General features: G+C 29.6%; 1 protein-coding gene across 3 annotated transcripts in view; it reads right to left on the reverse strand.

Annotated features, from left to right (window-relative positions):
- Positions 1 to 15,945, reverse strand: part of LOC142319489 (ubiquitin carboxyl-terminal hydrolase 48-like) — a 417,524-nt gene that overhangs the window by 313,173 nt on the left and 88,406 nt on the right. For all 3 annotated transcript variants that reach the window (XM_075356825.1, XM_075356833.1, XM_075356843.1), the window contains exon 10: positions 8,823 to 8,986. In XM_075356825.1, the coding sequence (XP_075212940.1) occupies positions 8,823 to 8,986 (164 nt within the window). The remainder of the gene's footprint in view (positions 1 to 8,822; positions 8,987 to 15,945) is intronic.

Consider the following 15,945-nt stretch of genomic DNA (forward strand, 5'->3'; position numbering starts at 1 on the left):
TTTTTTTAAAATTTAAATATATTGATTTATCAATCTGCTTTTTTACAATCATGCATTACACCAAAAAATTTACAATAAATAATTCAATAACAAAAATAAAAATAAAAAAATAAAATAAAATACAAAGTTATTAGTGAAATAAAATTTTATGTACTTTTAAAATTGTATATATGTAATTTAATGGGCATTATTACATATGAGTATATGCAATAGATTTGGTGAGACAACTAATTATTTAATATTAATTGAAAATTATAATTTAGAATCGTATTATTTTTGGATTTTCTAGTTTAATTTGTTTAATTTTATCTATATTAATAGTTAACTACAGAGTGACTGAAAATTAGACCCTCACAAGAACAACATATATGAGGTGCTACCCAAAAGTTCAAGGAATTTGAATTTCATGCGCGAACCATTGACCTGCTGCCGCTAGATGTAGCTAACACTTTGTGAATCAGTGTTCCAACAGCTGTGACAGTGAGAGGCTGCATTGTTGACTTTCGTGCGGTTGTGTAACGTTGTGTTTTATTGCTTCGGCGAAGTTCTAAATGGCAGATTTTAAAGAGCAAAGAACCTGCATCAAATTTTGCTTCGTGCTTAAAAAAACTGGTGCAGAAGCCCATCGCATGCTTGTGGAAGCATTTGGTGACAATGCTATGAGTAAAAGTAAAACTTTTTTGTGGTACAAACGATTCAAACATGGACAAATGACAGTCGATGATGATGATTAGCGTTCAGGAAGACCAACAACAAGCGTAAAACTGGAAAGTGTGAGAGACTATTGTTGCAGATCGTAGACAAACAATCCATGATGTTCGTGCAATCATACAACTGTCATATGGGTCCGTACAATGCATCATGTCGGACAATTTGAACATGAGACGCATTGCTGCAAAATTCGTACCGAGACTGTTGAACAGCAACCAGAAACAAAATCACGTAGCTGTCTGTAGTGAATTGAAAAATTCAGCAAGAGATGACCCTAACTTCATCTCCAACATCATAACTGGTGATGAGACATGGGTGTTCGGGTATGACCCTGAAACTAAGCAGCAGTCGTCACAGTGAAAGTCGCCAAGTTCACTGCGGCCAAAAAAAGCACGCCAATTTCGCAGCAACGTGAAGTCCATGATGATTGTTTTTTTCGACATCAAAGGCTTTATCCATAAGGAATTTGTTCCTCTTGGTGAAAAAACTGTCAATGGAATGTTCTATTGTGAAGTTTTGAAGCGGTTACATGAAAGCATTAGACGCAAACGTTCAGATCTGTGGGGTAACAACAGCTGAGTTCTGCACCATGACAACACGCCCGTGCACACATCGCTAGCCGTTTGGAATTTCTTGGCTTCCAAAAAGACGGTATTGATTCCCCACCCACCCTATTCGCCTGACCTTGCCCCGTGCGACTTTTTTCTCTTTCCGAAAATAAAATTTCAATTGAAAGGCCGTCGTTTTAACACAATTGAGGAGATTCAGGAAGAAACGCACAACATGCTTCTAACACTTACACCTGCAAACTTCCAGGGATGCATGAATCATGGGAAAAACGCTGAGATCACTGTATCAATTCCCAAGGGGATTTACTTTGAAGGAGACAGTGGAAATAAGTTATGATAAGCTATTTTATTTTTATAGTAAAATTCCTCGAAAGTTTGGATAGCACCTCGTACACTGAGGCATACATGCCGGATCTTTAATGAATTGCAAAAAATTCTTATCTTTTAGTTCATTATTCCTCTGATATTGTCGGAAAATATTTTCCCTAAGTCGTAGTTGATCATAATTTCGTTAGGAGTTTTTCGTTGTCAATCATTTAATCGCTCTTTTTTTTATATAATTCTTCTAATCTTAATTTGTATATACGTTCTCTAGTTTTCAAATTTTTTCTCTCTTTCTATTCATCATCCTCTCAATCTTTTTATTCTTTCCTTGATCTTAATGTTTTCTTCCTCTTTACATTCATCATCTTCTTTTAATCTTTGTATTCTTTCTTTGTTTGCAACATTTTCTTCCTTTTTATTCTTTCTTTGGTTTTAACATTTTCTACCTCTTTATATTTATCATCTTCTCTTAATTTTTTTATTCTTCCCTTGTTCTTAACATTTTCTTCTTCTTGTTATATTTTTGATATGTATTTCTTCATGTTATCTTTCTTTATCCTGTATGATTGTTTCTTTTCTATTTTTGATTATTCACCAAATAAGCTAAAAATAAAAATTGAATATTTTACACTGAAAGGTCAAAACTAACATTTGTAACCAGTATACAAGAGTTCACTTAATGGAATACTTTAATTATTATTAACTTTTGTTTATACAACACACCAGAAATCTAAAACTTTTGTTAATCAGCAACTTAAGAATAAGCAAGATGTGAATAATACTGATCTAGTAATACTAGTAATAAAGGCAATTTACTCTATTCTAATATTTCTTGTAAGACTGCTGAATTAATAATATATATATATATATATATATATATTTGATATTAATAAAAACTAATATTTCTGCAATTGTGCAACTGTCCACTTTATTAAAAAATTGGAGGATCATATCTCACTTTCAAATGAAGTGCAGCAAAAAATGTGTATACAAAATTTAATAAGCGTACAAGGAAATCATGTAGTGTGCACATCAGATTTTTTTATACAGTACAATAGGAAATGTAATAGTTTTTTTTTTAAACTTTGTAATGATTACGTTATAACATTGAGTGAGTATTGTAGTTACACGTTAATTTATGTGTATCAGTTTAACATTTAACAGTAAAAATTTTATATTACAGTAAGTTTTTGTACATGCAATCTTACTATATACTCTACTTAAGCAATGGCAAAAAAATTAAACATAAACAAGCACTTCATTAAATTTAAAAAATGAAATTCTTCAACCAATGGCTGCAGGTGGTAGAAAAAATAACAGAAACCGGTAGCCAATTTGATATTCCTAAATCTACACTTCAATAAATATTAAAATAAAGAAATAAATATTACTCAATTATGAAATAAGTTCCACTAAAACAAAATAATAAATTCCAGCAAAAAAGCAAATACCTACAGCAAATCATTAAATGTTTTAAGAAACTTCATGTGATTGATGCAAGTAACCAATATCTCAAGAACATTTAGAATTAGATCAATTTTAATAGAAAAAAAACAATGTCTTCACTAATCAGATTTTCATTGTTTCTTTACAGTTTTCTACCAATCAGATCACATAAACCTAATCAGATCACCAGAACATCTAACATCACTTTTATCTCTATCTGTTTGGTATTATGTAAAATTAAATGCCTAAAAATTCCACAACATCTATTCTGTTTTCATAAATACTAAAATTTTATAGTACAAAAATAAGAGTATTTTACTTTACTGTAAAAATATTTACTTAAAAGTATTTATTAAAAACATAAATATTGTATATATAATAACAATTTTATCCTTAATGCTGTTTTACACTGTAATTAAAAATATATTCTACTTCAGTAATAGACCACCTACATCAACACAAAAGAAATGCCCAAAGCACCTTGGGCATTTTTACTCCATACTATTAATTAAATTTAAATACTATTAAATAAACCACCTAGTACAGAATAGTGAGATATATCTTATCTTAATTTTTCATCAAAGTACTTTTGCAGGATCCCGCATCCTTAATCATGATTGCAATAAATCCATTATTGCAAAACAAAAATTTGAATATCAAAATACTAAAATAATGATTTGCATAATAATTTAAACTAGTGCTGCTATCTGTGGCTCAAACATTGTCTGATAGTTTATTAAATTGAAATTTTGTTTGTATTTATAAATTTAACTTTTTTTTCTAATATTTGTATACTGGTTTAAATATTTCTTTACTGTAAGTTTTAGTAATATTTTCAATCATGTTATCAGTGTATAAATACTTTACATATATGTTTTCACTTTTTTGTGTCTTATGTATTGGTTTTAAAGCAGTAATTTTGTTATTTTAATAGTTGTTTTTTATAAATATTATTAATTAAAGTAATATCATATCCACTTTCAACCACCATAGGTTTTATGATGTTTATTTCATTATTTAACTTTTCTTTGTAATTATGCGTGTATTTGATTACACTATTAATCACATTTGTTTGTATATGTGTTAATTTTACTTTGGTCTCAACTTTGAGACCAAAGTTGATATGATTTTTTTTAATGAATTGATTGATTCAAGTATATTATTAGATGTAGTTTTTCCATATACTGATGTTTCAATTTGGTTATCCTTCTTTATTTCAATATTGACATCTAGGTAATAAAACATCAGTATACAGAAAACCTACATATCTAATAATATAGCAATTCATAAAGAATCAAATTACCCTTTAAAATTTTCTTCTGAACAAACTGAAATGAGTAGGAGTGGGAACTAAGCAAGACCTAAAGATGCCAGCAAAACAGTGCTACAACCATAATACACAGGATTCCACACACATCTTCAGAAATATGTTTCCTGCCCATGCCATCTTATAGTATGGGAACTACAATTTTAGAAGCATTGAAAGAGAACACTGAATGAGACACACAGAGACTGATGTTAACAAGGTGGAAAGATTAATGGAAAATATATACACACTGATCTGCAAATACAATGAAAGTGATGATTTTGCAAAACTTTATTTTTACAAAATAAAGTTTTGTTTAAATCGATAGTAAAGTTCACTTTTTTCTTGAAAATAAAGAATATTTATATTTTTTTTTTTTTTGCCAAAACACAACAAAAATGACTAAATCTATAATGGCGCACTTTGTAAATGAAAGTCTTGGTATTAACTCTTTCAGTACCAATTTTTGTTTTTAAATTACAAAAAGGCTTTAAACAAAGATACGTTAGGGTAAATCTACTCATTTCTTGATAAATTTCAGTCTTTTTTTTTTTTTTTTTTTTTTTTTTATCAAACAGTATGATTAAGTCATCTTGTGACAATAAGAATCAAAAAAGCTTTAATTAATTTTAACATATTAGAGATGATTTAAATATTACCTAAACTTTAATAAACATACTTAAATGTTGGCTATGGTAAACACAGGTAGTCATGGCCTTAAATCTGAACTTTTACAAAATACAATTCAGAGAGTGTACACAACTATTTTATGTTCGAAAAATTCCCTCTGAACGGAAGTGGGATGATTCCTGTAAAGCTGACTTAAGACTTATTTTTAGACTGCAAGTCTAAAAATCAGTCAACTATTTTCTAGGATTATTAATCAGTCATTAAAATCCAGTATATATCCTGAGAAATTGAAATTTTCTGAGGTAAGACCTAATTTTAAAAAAGGGATCAAGTAAAGATATAAACAATTATCAGCCTATATCATATAATACCATTATTAAGTAACAATATTATACTTGATAAATTGGCTGAACATCGGGAAAGCAGCCATCTTTTCTAATTCCTAATAAGGCTTTAGAAAAAAATAAAACACTGATATAGTCTTGCTTGACTTTGTTAACTGAGTTGCGGAACCCTTGGATGGGTTACATGCTGTCCTTGATGTGTTCTATGATCTGTCCATGGCTTCAATTGTGTCTATCATGCCTTTTGCATAAAAACACCATAAACTGGAAGTTAAGGATGTGTTTTAGATTTATTGCAATTTTGTTTAAAGGATCGTAGGCACAACAGTGATTTTTAAGGGTAGCACTACATATAATTCTAACTGGACTGCAGCCAGGATGATTTATAAAAAATAAATATATTATCCAAAAATTATAACCAATTTTCTATCTGAACATCAAATATCATATCTTTATTTAATCAATTAATTCCACAATATATATATATATATATATATATATACAATTTTTTTTTTTAATAAACACTTGTACAAAACTTCTTGAAAAACCTTCATAGCAAGATTTATAAGTGAAGCATATCCATGAAATGCTTTCCATCTCATACAAAAAATTAGAAGCCTGACCTTATTTTCTCAGCTACATACATCTTTAGTTTCACACGATGATATGATATAACAGACACAGTAAATAAATATACATCATACATAAATTACCTGATAAATTTACCTATATAGCTATTTGAAATAAATAGCCAATTACAATTAAATGTGAGAGGATTATCTATATCAAATCACTCAATACAAAATTAAATTTTTACTGGAAAATTTTACTTATTTTTTATTTTATTTGAGCTCAAAAACTGAGGTTATTTTATTTAGGATGGTTGATATTTTTCCAATGGCAATTTTTTGGCTGATAAGGTTTGGTCAATTTTGCATTTTCTTAAATATGTGAAAATTTTGACAACTTTTTGTTATTAAAGGTATCAGTTTCAACAAAACCACAGTAATCAGCACAAAACATATTTTATAATCAGAACATAATTTGGCTTATACAGAAGGAAATAAAACGTAACTGAGAATAACTTATAAAATATAAAATCTCAAATTTGGAAGGAAATATTTTGACGTATAAAATAAATTTACTTTCAAAATTTATCAAAGAAAATGAACTGTTTACATCTATGCAAAAAAATTATTTATTTTAAATAATGTTTTACTTAATTCCATCCAGTCTATTTGTATGGTAATTGCTACTTGCTGAAATTTGTATATTACTGATAGTTATTCCATGATTTTAATCATATTTAAAAGATACTAATAAAAATAAATAAATTTTATTTTTCATTAAACCTTTTAAAAACAATTTCTATATTCAAAAAAAAAAATTTATTTATTTTTTTTCATTTTTCAAAGAACTTTTGAAAAAGGTTTCATGTTAATTTACACAGTTTTTATCATATTATGTTAATGATAAAATGTTTAGTAAATATCATATTTTGTTTTTATATAAAGCATTCATCTTCTAAATAAAATAAATTCTAAAAAATAATTGTTAGATTTTAGCTTGTTTGATAAAGTTTAATAATAACATTTTAGGGCCCAGTAGTTATAACAAATCAACGCAGTAGTTTTTGGGGAAATATTGTGACACACACACACACACACACACACACACAAAACTTCTTACCCAAACACAAATACTGTCTCCATTCCTTCATGGGTAATAAGATTAAATAGTTTTTATCAGTAACTATCTTTGGATGGTGAAAAATGGAACGACCCCAGAACAATCATCCTTACTTTTAAAGTACTAGGGTTATTCGAAAATTAACTTCCAGTACTCAGAATTGTGCAAAGGAATGGGGGCAGTGATTCTATCTTTGCACAGAACAATAGCCCAGTTCAGAGCAGTTCTAGTAGTGTCATTAGAAATACAGCTTGCTTGATTGTTCCTGTGAAACTATTGTTCGAAATGGCTGCTGTCATAGAAACTCCCACTGACCATGAAGTGTGTGCCATCATCAGTTTCTTTCACATAAACAACTTGTCAGCTGCTAAAATCTATAATGAACTTCGTGCAGTATATGGAAGGAATATCATGAGTGAAAGTGTAGTAAACCGTAGGTTTTGGGATGGTCAAAAGAGCTTTCACAACAATGAAAAAAGTGGTCAACCCTTAACTGTCACAGATGAACTTGTTGCAAGTGTAGATGTGAAAATTCTAGAAAAACGTTTTACCCAAATTTTTTCTTCACATATTGTGAACAGTACTGTATGAAACTGTAACTGATAAGTTAGGCTTCCACAAATTTTGTGCTCATTGGGTGCCTAAGGTTCATTCTGATGAACAAATGGCGATAAGACATGGATTAAATCTGTTAACATAGAAATAAAGGTTCAATCAATGCAGTGGAGGCTCACCAGTTTTCCTCGAAAAACATAAAGGCCTGTCAAATAAAGCTTTTTTTTCTTTAAAAAAGCTGATAGCACTGGTTTTTTGAGGCCGTAAAGGTGTGATCTTGGTTGATTTTATGGAAACAGGCAAGACAATTAATGCTGAAACTTCTGCGAGACATTGAAGAAATTGAGAAGGGCCATACAAAATAAATGATTAGGCATGCTAAGTTCAGGCATAGATTTTCTTCATGACAATGCTCATCTGCATACTGCAGTACCTACTCAGTGCCAAATTGATCGTTTCAAATGGGAGTTGTTTAACCACCTCCATATAGCTCATTTTGGCTTCAGTGATTATCTCCTTTTACAAAAAATGAAGAAACAGTTAGCAATGTGGCATTTTGAAAATTACGAGGAGTTGGAAAACTGTGATAGTACCTGGCTTAATTCACAAGCAGCAGAGTTTTATGATGAGGGTATTCAAAACTTGTTTACAGATATGACAAGTGTTTTCATTTGGATGGCAATTATATAGAAAAGTATACATCTTATAGCTGTATATAATGAACTGTTTTTTTTTTTATCAATTGGTATTTTTTAAATAACAAATTGGAAATTACTTTCTGAATAGCCTCCATATAAATAAAAGAAAAAAATTAACTGAAAACATTCATATACAATGTAATAAGGCAATACAATGCAGGTTTCCACATACTGGATTGATGTCAAAAGCATAAGACTCTTAAATTATAAATAAAATAATTCCCATTCATTCAAAGAGAAAGAAACTTTAGACACAATCCTAAATTTTGCAATTCCAAAACAAAATAATCCTCTTTACACTTAGACCATTAGCAGCACAATCTTTAAAAAACTGTTAAAAATCAAACTATCCAAAGTTGAGAGTTGATCCAATCAGGCACTTCACAAGTAAGTATACATGGCCAATACCATTAACCAGCGGCAATGAAAGAGTTCAACTACAAAAATGTTATAAATAAGAACAGTAAACTACATCCCCTAAATAGGAAAAAAATAGAACATAAATGAAATAAAGAATATTTGAATAAGAAAATTTCAAAATGTTACTTACTCATGCAATTTATTTTTTAAAAGATTTGTTATTTCTTTATTATCTTCCATAATTCTACTTTTTGAATGATAAAGTCTACACATACTTATAACACACTCCTTGCAAGGAATTTGATCTCCAATAAGCCTAGGCCCGCCATTGTACCTCTCAAATAATATTTCTCCCTAAAACAATGAAATGAAAATTAAAAAAATAAAAATTTCTCTGGACAATGAAAACATGATACTAATTCCTAGGTTAACAGTGACAAAAATTATTGTATATATTGGTTTCTCACTATTCACTGATAAATGGCCACACAAAAATATCAAATTAAGTGAAAACAGTTTTTGAAACAGGAATAAAATTTATCACTGATAAGGAAGACCTTGTCTGGAGATTTTTATACAAAATTCTAATGTTAGTGTAATAAAATAAATAAGCCAAAATACATGAAAGATATAGAGCTATATATAATAAAAAAAGGACATGTGTTAAATTTAAAGACTTTTTCAACATATACTATCATTAGTTTGAACTGAACAAACACACATGGGGGGATATTTTTATCTCCCTATTAATCGCAGAGCCCGGAACAACAGTCCCTTGTTGCTGGGTCTTTCTAATTATCAGGCAGGTGTTTAATGGAGGTTATATGTTTTTCTTTTCAAGATGGATGAGTTGGGGATAGCATTCCAGTCCTTTAAAGATTGGACTTTGAAATGTTTTTACTTGGGAGATTAGCAAGATATTTGCAACTTTCTCCTGACAAAATTCCCCTTCAGTTCAGACACTGAAGGCCTTACACCTTTTGATGCAATGCACTCCCTTCACAGAGGAGTGACATATGTTATCTGTACACTAATAATCCTAAGATGAAGAAAGGAAAGATAGTGAATCTAGATTTTGTAGTTTTTTCTCCTTGTTGTTGCTTATATCAGCTGAGTCAAGGTTGCGTCCAATTCACTGACATGGAATGTACTTCTTGTTTTTCTCTACTTTTTCCCTGACTCTGTGTTTTTTGGTTGTAAATATTTACAACCATAACCTTATAAAAACTTGTAAGCCCTGAGAAGGGCATCACAGTGGAGAGTTCAGGCTTCTTCTTTCTAACCATCGGACAACTGCTGGATTTCTTCTCCATTCTTCGTTACTATCTACTAGTATTATTAGCCATGACAAAAAGCCTAAATAATAAAAATGAGATATTTTCCTCTAAGAGCTAGGAGTAATAATTAGATACTTTCCTTTACAGATATCAGAGAAACCTAAGCTTATCAGAATTTGCAGTTCTGAAACTCTCTGCTCTTGGTGAAAGCTTTTTTTAATATATTTATATAAATTAAGTAATTACATCCAAATTCAACACAAAAAGAAAAAAGCCAACAGGAAAATTATATTTTTTAAACACATTAACAAACTGAATGAAAAAATCCTCAATGGAGATAAAACAAAAAGGGAACTGAAACAAAGCATAAAACCAAAATAGAAGTTCACAATGGAGGTGCCATATCCTCCCTGAAGCAAATTTCCAAGAGAAAATGGAAATTTAACAAAGTTACTTGAATTCTTCACTAAATATCCATTTACTATTATCCTTTGCTATAGAAGAACAAACTTGAAAAAACTTGTCTTTGAAAAGTTATTTATCCTAAGTACTTGTTGGAAAAAATTTAATTATATATACTACATTCAATTTTTTCTTCTATGTTCTTGTTGCAAATTACATTAATTTAAAGAAAAACTACAAAAATTATGTCAAACTATGCCTAATAAGAAAAAAAACAAAAAACAAAAATATAAATTGTATGCATTGTTTCTAAAATTAAATTTACATCTTTTTTAAATTAAAAAAATTAAAATTTATTGGTTGTGATTAAGAAAACAGTGTAATTGATTTATTATATGATAACAGGGTAGATAAATTGAAAAGTAATCACAATTAGTACGTATTATGAATAAGTCTTTATAATAATGTAGACTGATATTTTTTATTTAAAAATAATTACTATAAAGTGAATAGCACTCTATTCACTTTAACCAAATCTTGAACTAAAGTCACACCTCAACATTCAACCCACATTTTGCAGCTTTACATGTGGATTTATTCAAATTTTGACTTTACAAACTTGTTTTATAGAGTATTTTCAAATAAGTGGTAATGATTATCTTAAAAAGGACATCACATTGAGAACCAATTTCAAGCCAGAGAAGACAATATAGTGAGAGCTGCCTTCAAAGATATATTAATTATTATTTTAGAATTAAGATAATAGTAGAATTTATTTTTTTAAATTTTCATGTTTTTTTATAAATTAATTTTTTTTTTAATTTTCGATGACTTAATTTAACTATAATGAACCATTATCAGTAATTGCATTTGCCTAGACACACACACCCAGATATGGTAGCAGCTGGAAAACTAGTTGGAGAAAACAAACTGTAATGCCTTTGACTTTCCAAAAGAAGTAGCTCATACAAACACCAAATACCATTACATAATTTCTAATACAGTTAAATTCCTATAATTCGAATACCTATACCTCAAAATTTCTACAACTCAAAATTTATTCTAATTCCCAGCCATATTGTTACATTATATGAAAATATAATTCCTTTAACTTGAACAAAAATCCTATAAGTCGAACAACAAAATTTGATTAATTATTACATAAAAAAAGAAGAAGTTTAGCATTAGGTCTATAATACTGATCTTATTTTCAGTTCAGAAATATGAAACAAGCATGATTCACTTTCGTTAATATGCGATAACAAAAAAGGAAGAATCAACATAGAGTAAAGAGGGAAGTGAAATCTTATACACCAGAATTCGTTGGTCATAAGAATTTTCAGTCAACATGTCTATAACTGTCTCAGCTCGTATGCATAGTGTTCATATGCCTGTTTAGGTTTATTTACTACTGTAAACAAGGTATTCTTATTCTGTTTTAGGGAGGTTTAAAAACAGTCACGATCAAAATTTACCTATAAGTGGACCAAATTTACACGAAAAAGCTGAGTACTTTGCGAGACAGTTCAATAGTACAAATTTAAAGTACATTTAAAATAGTACATTTTCTTTCCATCAAATGTTACCTCTAAACTCCAATCAATGGATCAGGGAATTATACAAAATTTTAAGCAATGTATAGGAAAAGAATTATAATGAAATATTTTAAGAAATTAATTTTGTTCATTGTCTATGGGAAGTTAAAAAATCTTGGAATGATGTGATTGAGCTAACAATTTTTAACCGTTTTAAAAAATCTGAATTTAAAAAACCCACAACAACCTGTTATTTTGTCTGAATGTGAACAAACTAGCAGTGAAAACCTTTGTTCTAGCAACAATAATGGTGATGATAATGAATGACAGTCTGATGTTTTGCAAGTACTTAGTGACGTAACCTTTCGGAATTATGTTTCTATAGAAGAAGATTTGGTAGTAGTCGAATACCCTACTGACAAAGATATTGTAATCACTATGATTAATGCAAAGGCAAATGAGAATGACACCATACAGACTGATTCAGATAATGACAATGATGAACTACCCTGCGTATCATCTCCAACTTCGAGAATTCATTGGGTCAAAGATGATATTACCAGAATCAGTTTTTTCCATGGTGGCACATGTAGAAAAATGGCTGACTACATTGCATCAGAATAAACGTCAGACAACTATCACCAATTTTTTTAATCAATTTTAATTAAATTCAGTTTTTTTTACTAAAGAGCCAATTATTCTTCATTTTTTATTTCATTGTTTTATAATTTTAATATTGTAATAATTATCATGTCATGTAATAATATTGCTGTGATGTAATAAGACTGTATGGAAAAAAGCAATATTCTCTTAAATAGTGCTGTACATTTTACGTGAGTGAATTTACAGTGGGTAGTAAATAATTTTGTAACATATATGTTTCTCTAACTCGAATATTCTGTAAGTCAAATTTTTTTTTATTCCCTTGAATATTCAAGTTACCGGAATTCCACTTTAATCACTACAAATTTCAATAATTTTTATTATTAAATAATTTAATAATGCCCCAGAATATTACAGATCAGCATATAAAAGTCATTTACTGGTTGAGAGGTTCAAAGTAGTTTTGCAGTTACAAATAAGGGGGGAAAAACTGATAGAGTGTGTATACTCATCCATTCAACTCAACTCATATTTTGCATTATCACAGTAGACAGAATACAGAAATAAATGAAAAAAAGATAAGAAAGTAGTAAAATCATAAAATACTTACAAATGATAGTCATCAAGAGAAGATGAGGGGGGTGGAATGTACGCTTAATGTTATTTAAAAAAAAGGAATAAACATCCTAAAAATATTTAAAGTAAACTCATCAGTAATTTACATTTGGGTGAAATATACGTTCATTTTTATTATTTTTTTTTTATTAATTAAAACATATCACATGAACTTTAGCAAAGAAAAGAGTAAAAGGATATAAGAATAATTCAGAGACAAGGGAAGATCTGAAAACTAGCTACACAGCTAGTTTTCAGTTAGTTAGCTGATTTAATAACTAGCTACACAGAAAATAGTTTAACACTAGATGTAAAAATGTTAAAAAAAATTTTGAAAGTTCACTAATTTTTCAACTGTTTCCTCAAAAAAATTAACTATAAAAGAAATACAAACAAAACAAAATTGACTTATTGAAGAGTTAGGAGCTTAATTCTAAATGTATAGAGTTTAAACAATGACATGCCTCCATACCGCACCCATTTCTGTGGGCCTGTTCCTTTGAACATAATTCTGTTCTCACCATTTATGTTTGACCACCATCCAGCAAAAAATTATTTTAAAAATTCAACTGAATTAGACATCCATTTGGAAAACAGTTTGTAAAATTTCAAAGCTACATTTTAACATTTACAGTTTCTAATGGAGTCCAAAAATGTAGATTCATAAAATGTTAATCTTAATTGGAATTTTTTTATCTAAACAAAACACGAGGCATATTCATAAAGGGCCATTTGATCATTAAAAAAAAATTAACTTGTGAGAAAAGGTTAAACTTAACTTTTATATTTAGTAAACTATAGTAAGTAACTTACTACAGTTTACTTACGTAGTTTATAGTTTAATATAGTTTATAGTATAGTTACTTTAGTTTTAATTTACTATACATCTACTTCACTTTCCCACATAATCACCATTCAGTTCTAATCACTTTTCGTAATGCTGCACCAGTTTCTTTAACTCCTCCGCATAGATGTTTAACGCCTGGGAATTCAACCAGTTGACAATGGCAGTCTTGAGTTTGTCGTCATTTTCAAACCATTGCCCCTTTTTCAAAAACAAGAAAAGGAAGTAGTCACTAGGTGCAAGGTCAGGACTATATGGAGGGTAGTCAAAAATTCCCAACAAAAATCTTGAATCTTCTTCTTGGTTAAGGCAGCAGCGTGAGGACACGCATTGTCGTGAAGGAGGATTACACTGGACAACAGTTCTGTGTCGTTGAGTTTGGATCGCACATCTCAGTTTGGTGAGTGTTTCGCAGTACACGTTGCTGTAATTGTTGATTCATGTTCAATAAAATCAACCAAAATGACACCCTTTTCGTCCTAAAAAATGGTAGTCAACATTTTTCAACTCGAGTATGGAGATTGCTTAAACTTTTTTGATTTTGGGGAACTTGAATGGTGCCACTGCATTGACTGTTGTTTCGATTCTGCATTGGTGTAGGATATCCACGTCTCGTCGCCCGTAACAATGTGGGAAAACAATCATTTCCATCTTGTCGATAGTGATCCAAAAACGCTCATCCACTGCACATTCTTTGCTCATTGTGTTGGTCAGTAAGCACTTTCAGTATCCATCTTGCACACAATTTTTGATATATCTGAGCTTTTTTATAACAATCATTTAGATAGAAGTGCATCCAACATGCGGAAATTCATCAGCCAGAGCACTAATCATCAATCACCAATCACATTGCAGTTTTCGGTTCACTTGTTGAACGATTTCGTCTGTCTGAATAATGGACCTGCTAATCCACTCTTCGTTACGCACATTTGTGTGGCCATTTTTAAAATCTCGACACCATTGACTAATCTTTCCTTCACTCATTACTGTAGATCCATACACTAAGCACAACTCCTGAGGAGTTTCAGCAGCTGAAGATTCTTTTGCACACAAAAGTCAAATTACAGCATGTTCTTCACAACTGGCAGGAGAAACAATTGTCACAGACATTGCAATCTGCATTCACCAACAGGCAACGACTACTGAATCAAAACAACTGCAGTAGCTTCATAAATAGCCACTAGATGGTCCTGCATGCGTGAAACTTTGTTCAGACCCACTAATATTTAAATATAAGCTGATGATCCTTAGTTTATAAATATGCCTCGTATTGAATTTAATATTTACGCCATTTGAAATCACATGAAATTTGCTACAAAAACCATGTTTGGATTTCTAGAATTTATTATAAATATTTCAATTTTTCCTAAAGTTTTTGTTTTCAGTAGAAATCTGAATTTTCAATGGTATATATTTGGCCCTTCATTATCAATGTAAAACTATAAATTATACATAATTATATACAAAATTATGAAAAAACTGTGACACTTGTTTAGAGTTTTGAAACGCTGTAAATGTCTGCAAAGCTTCAAGGATAAATTCTAATATTCTGGGAAATTCACATTTTGAAAGAAAAAAAATTCCAATGGTTTACATTTTCTCAAATGAATGATAAAAACGAGATTATTAAGCAAAATTAATAAGTTAACTATTATTGTTTTAGTAGCAATAACGTTATTAGCCCTTCTTGGTTTGTCACCATTGTCATTGTCACTCTTATGTAGTGATACATTGGCAACAGATTAGCAGAAGCATCAGACAAAGTGTGAAAAAACTATTTATTCATCTCACAAAGCCATTTTAATTAGGAGTGAAAAGTGAATAAAAAATTTCTGTCGGTAAAATAAATATAACTGTAAAAAAATGAAAAGTAATGTATACATTACTTTTTGATTCATTTTTATCTTGAGCTTATTTATAAATAAGCTCAAGAAAATTTATAATGTAGTGAACTAATCTACAAGAAAGTGAGTTTGAGCATGTACTTGTCTTTTCAGACTAAATTGATTGCTTCATGAAAATATAATTTTTTATTAC

Source organism: Lycorma delicatula, chromosome 1 (genome assembly GCF_047948215.1).
Source record: "Lycorma delicatula isolate Av1 chromosome 1, ASM4794821v1, whole genome shotgun sequence".
In the NCBI taxonomy this organism is placed as follows: domain Eukaryota; kingdom Metazoa; phylum Arthropoda; class Insecta; order Hemiptera; family Fulgoridae; genus Lycorma; species Lycorma delicatula.